We start from the raw sequence: 6,877 nt of genomic DNA on the forward strand, positions 1-6,877 counted from the left end.
GTATCCCGGGCCAGACATGAAAGTAATTAAAGAAATAAGTATTATCCTTGTAGATATATGTTTTTAAAATAAATATAAAAAATATAAGAAATAAAAAAGAATACAAATTAATATTAATCTTACTATTATATTTAATTGTTTGTAATATTGATAGTATAAGAAATTATAAAATATTTTTAAATTATGTAAATGCATATAAAAAACAATTATAATTTATAAAAACATAAGTATTATCTTTTGTGAATGAACATACACCTATTAATTTAGATTAGAACCATGTACCTTTAGGTTGAAAGAAGCACAATTGTCAATGTACACACTCAATCTTTCAATATATATATATATATATATATATATATATATATATATATATATATATATATATATATATATATATATATATATATATTATTTTAATTTATATCATTTGGTTATTCTCTAATTTGATTTAATGATCAAATTGTCAATGACACACCTAGTGTTTAAAACTATGACTAAAAGAAAAGTGTATTTTATTGGAGGGTTAATTCTCACTATTCAAGTAAATTATTCTGAATTATAGTTGATATATCTATGCTTGTTGTATCAAAACTTGGAACTAATGAAACAAAAGCACTAGATTTCTATTTTCTTAAAATCTTGATATCCCGCCATTGAGATTCCATGTAGTTGGAAGCAGCACCAGGTTGTGCATAAACCCCAAACTTGAAGTAGTGAGTGCTAGCTCCACGGCCAGGTCCATTGTACCTGGGAGCATTCCCCCCATTAATATAAATCTTCACGTTGTTAGCACCCACATCATGGATCACGTTAAACCGAATCCACCTATTGTAGATGTTTTGTTCCAGTGTAATCGATTGGTAATGAGTGAGAGAACCACCATAGACTCTACTCTGCGAGGTTGTGGCTGAGGATACTCCACCAAACACTTGTTGGATGCACGTCCCGGTTGTGCCACTTGGCACGTAAAAATACCCTTCAAATTGCCACACACCAGATGTATAATCGTATCCCTACAAAGTCAGAACATAGGCTTGCAATTGCTTCTTGATGTAAATGAAGAGTAATTTTCATAATAAATTCTCTAATCTATTTTCTTCCAATATAATTTTTTATTATTGATTTACATTTATTGATAATTAAGAAGAATGATAAAAAAAAGTGTGAGTTGAGGCTTACAGTGATACGAATCTCAGTTCGTGGCTCCGTTGCACTGCCTTGCATGTGAGGCTTGTCCGAGGAGTATACCAAAAATCTGTGCACTCCATTTGAAAAGCTGTAGCGTTGGCTGACTGGAACGTCGTAAGGCCTTTGGACTTGGAAGTTTGAGTTACTTAGTGGAAGACGGGTGAAGCCATATGTGGGATCGGCGGCAACCAAGGAAAGAGTGGTCAGAGAAATTATTAATGACAAAAGGGTTACACACAAAATGGGTTTCGGCACCATTGTTTTGTTGTAGATAAAAGATGATTACTTCTTTTTCCTCAAATATTAAGTGGTTCGTGAGGAACGCTTGATGGACAACACTGTTATTTATAGAAGATCAAGTGCCAAATGGTTGACGCACATTGAGGGTTTATTTGATTTCTCTTGTCTTGTATGTTTTATCTCATTACCCGTCTACTTTTTGAAAGGTTTGAAGGTGACAATTAAATTCTGATGTCGAAGTCAAAATGCATAATTTAATTGTAATTTATAGAAGTAAAAAAGTGACTAATCATATTCTTTTATTTTTTTATCTATAAATACTTATAAAAAAAATTTATTTTAATTAAACCTCTCTCTATATAAAAGTTATAGATTTATATTACTGATAACTATTACGATATACCTTCGTACCTTTTTATATTTATCTAATGAGATTTAGTGTAAATTGTTAAGTAGTGTGTTTGAGTTATTATAATTTTTTTTTACATAGATTTGGTTCCTCTTTATAAAAAAATTATTACCACTAAAACTCAACAAATTTTAGAATGCTCAACACTCAAATTATATAAAATAAATATTGTTATATATATAATATTGATAAAAAAAATTTGTTTATCATTAAATAACACAATATACTATTTTCAATTATATATTTATTTTTACATGTTAAATGTTTTCAGCTTAAATAATACTAGTAATCTCGAGTTCAACCAAATTCTAAGTATATATGCCGTTGTGTTTAATGTGCATATATAAAACTTTGTCATTTATAAATAATAGTTTTTATCCAAAATGAGTAATTGTTTGCGCTTAAATATTTTTCTGGTCTCTAAAAAATATTTTTAGTGTTTCAGTAGGTATATGAAAATTTAGTAAAAAAAAGTGCAAGTATGTCCTTTATCTTGTAAAAAATGTATGTCATTTTATAATTATATTATATAATAATTTAAAAATTGTTAATAATAATTAATATATCAATTAATTTCAAGTATTTGCAAGAAAAAGATGAAAATAAAAAAATAATATTTAACTGTGTTTTGTTCATTATAAACAAGTAACTTTTTTATTTTGTTTTACTAAATCCCATCCCCTTGCGTCAAGTAACATACCATTTTTAAAAAAAAATCATATTTTTCTATTTAAGAAATATATCAAATATGATTTATAAAAAAATATAAGATAAAACATATAAATTATGTTAATCAGACACTCTTTCCTTTAGTATCATAAGTAAATCTTATTCCACCTACACTTGTATATAACTAATTTGATATAAGTAACATAATTAATTTGATATTAATTAAAAAAATTAGTTGATATCATTTAAAAAATAAGATCAATTCTAAAATATCCTAGATTAAAACTTACTATCATATATAAATAAAAAATTATTGAAAATAAAATTAAAATTAAATAAAAATATTTTATAAATGATAATATTTATAACATCTTTTTATTTTTTTTATACCTGAGTTCGCAAGAGTATCACATTATTATGACATATTTACACGTATATCTTATCTAAAAAAATTAGGCACCGTATGACCACCTAATGTTATTAATCATCTGGACCGTTTACAGTTTCAAAAAGAAACTGCACGGTGCATTGTGTATAGTTGAAAATTTAATAATTAAAATTAACAAAAAAAAATGTAAAATAAGTACACCTTATGCTACACGTTATATATGACATTTAAGATTTTAACATAAATATTAAAAAATATAATTAATTTTTTAAATTTTAAACAAAATATTTTATATTTTTTTAATATATTTTTTTATCTCTTTAATTAATGACTCATTTATTTTTTACATATATTAATCTCACTAAATATTGATTAAGAATAGTCTTGAAAAAAATATTTAATGTAATATTAGTTTTATAAAATAACATATTTTAGAATATTTTTTCTAAATCTGATCTGAAACGGTTGGGATAATTTATTACTAATGAAATAAATTGAATACGTTTTTTTTTTCTAAAATAAGTGTTATTTTATGATATTTAACACATATGAAGAAAAATAATAAATAAAGTAAAAATAATGATAATTTTACAAATTTATAGGTAACCATATCATTAATATTATATTCAAAAACTAAAATAAAACTTGTTAAAAATATTAATAAAAAAATAATTAATATTATATTAAAAAACTACCTACACCCAACATGACACTTATTTTAAGATAAAATTATTTTTCAATTGTGACACTTATTTTAGTAATTTTAATGAGACTTGATGAAATTAAATTAATAACAAAAAATAAATTAGAGACCCCTTTCACATATGAAATTGAAATTATATTTCAAAAATTAAATTTTGATTTTAACTTTATAAAAAAAATAAAATTGTTTTAAAATCATAATTCTACTATGTTTGAACTATGAAAAAGAAAGATGTAGAATAATAGTAATTTCAATTTTGTTCATCTACTTTCTACTGAATATTGCGTTTCATACTGGAATTAAATGATGGGAGTTATCACGTATAAAATTCAAAGACAAACTGCAGTTCATGAATCACCAATCTCTTTCTTCTCAGTGCACCGGATAAAAAAGCCCACGGTCGTTCATACCGCGCGCACACGGCAGTTTATCAATTACACCAAAGGTAAACGTCAATTTTGGCAAGCTATATTCCGCCACAATAATAGGTTTATCTTTTAGTATTTGACCAACTCATGAAACGAATGCTTACAGATTAATACAGGTTTCTTATCGTTATTTTAGTCTCTTCATGAAACCACACGTTGGTTAACTAAAATAGATAAGATGCTTTTTGTTGTCTAGGTTTTAATGTAGACTGCTACTCACACGTACATTTAATAACAAATTTTCAGAAATATCTTCGTCGCAAAGTTGCCTTGACCAATCGTGCAATGGATCGAGAAAGTTGATTCTTAACATTCAACATTACCTAATCAATGATCTGTGCCTTTTACAAAAGGAAATCTATATTATTGCTGTATTAATTATCTCGCGAAATCGAAAGGACTCCAACATGTTTTCAATCATGCATCATTTCATTTCTAGTTTTCCTTTGGGCTAAAGCTTCCAACCATGCATATATGTGCAGCATCTTCTACATGCATTGCAATATTTTGATCCTAGATGTGGTCTAATTATTATTATAGGGGAGCAGCTAGACACCTTGTCAGCTCTGAGGGTAGTGAATGAGACTAACATACAAAGTAGTTGAGAATGAAATATTTGTATATTAATTATATTTAATAAGATAAGAAAAAAATAACTAACATACAAAGTACTTCAGAATTAGATGAGAAAATCTTTAAAAAAATAAATCTTTACACCTATTTTCTTCTCTCTTTTTTTTATATAAATAATATTCACAATTATAAATATTGTTTTAACAAAGAATGGATTTTACTAGTATTATGCTTAGAGTGCATATCATTAAAAAGATATAGGTACTTAATGACAATTATTTTTTGGTGGTTACAATAAATTACTAGAAATATTATGATTTCTATCATGCATTTAAACCATCACAATTTGACACATTTTTTTATATAATTTTGGGATGACATTGAAGAAAAAGAAGAAGAAGTGAATAATTAACTCTTGATCTATATAAGTTCGAAGACTTTAGATATTTTGATAGGTAGTTCAAGAAGCACATTTGATAAAATTGGTTTAGGATATTCTAAAATACCATGTCGATAAATATACCTATTGTAACAAAAAAAAAAAAAGACACAATGCCACTAAATGTTATCATAGGAAAAGAGTTCCAAGAAGAGAACTCTTTAAGCTAAATGGACCCAGAAAAACATAGCTACAATACAAAGATCTAATTCTTATTATGCAAGATCATACAAAGGAAAAGAAAAAGAAGTTTATCTAAGGCAATGATGGTATCAACAAAAAGTCCCCAATATCAATGGAAAAAAAAAGAAGAAATAAGAGTTGTCACCAAGGTGACAACTACTAATTGGTAGAGACATTAACAAGGTAAGATACTCTACTTTAAAAGGTTATCCTACAATCTTCTAGCAGAATTGTGATTAGAAAGAAAATAGGAAAACCGCCTAAAAATATACTTCTTAAAGAACAAAAATTACCAATAAGTCTTGAACAATCATTGCAAAGATTTTTTTTTTCAAGAAATGCTACACGATATTCTTTTTCTTAGAAGCTATTTGTGAAAAAAATGTGGCAACAAGAATTTGTGAAAAACTTTTCATCTTGGTAAAGAAAGTTCTCTATGATCATAAAGTTTGTCATAAACATTACAAAAGTAAGCTCCTAAGTAAATCAAGAAGCTAAATCACTTTTGTGAGAAAAGGTAAGAAACCATATATTTTAGTTTGGTTAACAACAAAAAAAGAGAGGAGAATTTGCCACATTGATCTAAAGTGATACATTACATCATATAGGTCTTCATTTTATTCAAGACTTGCTTTTGGCCGTCACTTTTGAATAAATTAAAATTAAAGGTCAAATCTACACAGTGTGTTTGATTTAAAGGGTGAAAATAAAAAAATATAAATAGAAATACTTTAAAGTAACATATAAAAAACGTCAGATTCACATGGAATCATATAATTTTCTTATTCCTCAACTAAGCACGCCCTTATTATTTTGCACACCAACAATTCGTAAGATAATTAACTCTTCACAAATTATTAATCAATCTTTTATCAAAATTCATCATGCTATTTTTTTTTATCAATGCCATGCATCAATTGTAACAACCAAAAACTTTTTTTCTAAAATTTTAGAAAAGGAATTCGAAAATCAATATTTTCAAGAATTTTAATTTTAAGATGTTAAGATTGTTTTTTAAAAAGTATTCTTAAAACTCAATTGAATAAATTTAGGATAATTTATTAATTAATATTCAAAAATAAAGAAAACCTTCTTTTAAATTTGAAGCGTTAAAAACTATTTTTTAAAATCTTATAAATTAAATTTTCAGGATGGCAAATTAAAATTTTAATTTTGGTGTATCATAAACTATGCTAGAATTTATTTTCATGTTGCATATATACATACATATATTTATGTATAAATTTCATGTGTAAATATATGTATATGGTGAGTTTCTATTCGAGCCATCCCTAAGCTATAGCAACGTTTTGGGCTTTGTAGCAATAATGATCTCGCTCCATCTTGAGTGTTGCTAGGTGCACCCAACATTTTAAGAAAATGACAAAATTGTCCTTACTTGGTTTTCCTCTTCCGGATCAAGTGGATTCAGAAGAGGAAAAATAAAAATTTTATTAATTATCCAAGATATTTAAAGATATTTATTTCATTAATTATAATATAATTAAATTTATTTATTTATTTTATTAATTATAATATATTTATAAATATTGATTTATTATAAATAATTAATGCTAATCAATCATAATCATAATTCATGTTAATCAATCAATCATTATTCCCTAAAAGTAGGATATAATTATTTCAGAAATTATTT

The 6,877-nt window shown here is 25.6% G+C and overlaps 1 protein-coding gene across 1 annotated transcript; it reads right to left on the minus strand.

The window, feature by feature from the left end:
• Positions 1–453: 453 nt before the first annotated feature.
• Positions 454–1,508, minus strand: LOC100791107 (citrate-binding protein). The gene is made up of 2 exons (XM_003523197.5): positions 1,180–1,508; positions 454–1,013 (listed from the first exon to the last, which is right to left on the minus strand). The coding sequence occupies exons 1-2, from the start codon at positions 1,444–1,446 to the stop codon at positions 624–626; spliced, it is 657 nt and encodes a 218-aa protein (XP_003523245.1). The 5' UTR covers positions 1,447–1,508; the 3' UTR covers positions 454–623.
• Positions 1,509–6,877: the final 5,369 nt, after the last annotated feature.

This window comes from Glycine max, chromosome 4 (assembly GCF_000004515.6).
Source record: "Glycine max cultivar Williams 82 chromosome 4, Glycine_max_v4.0, whole genome shotgun sequence".
Classification (NCBI taxonomy): Eukaryota; Viridiplantae; Streptophyta; class Magnoliopsida; order Fabales; family Fabaceae; genus Glycine; species Glycine max.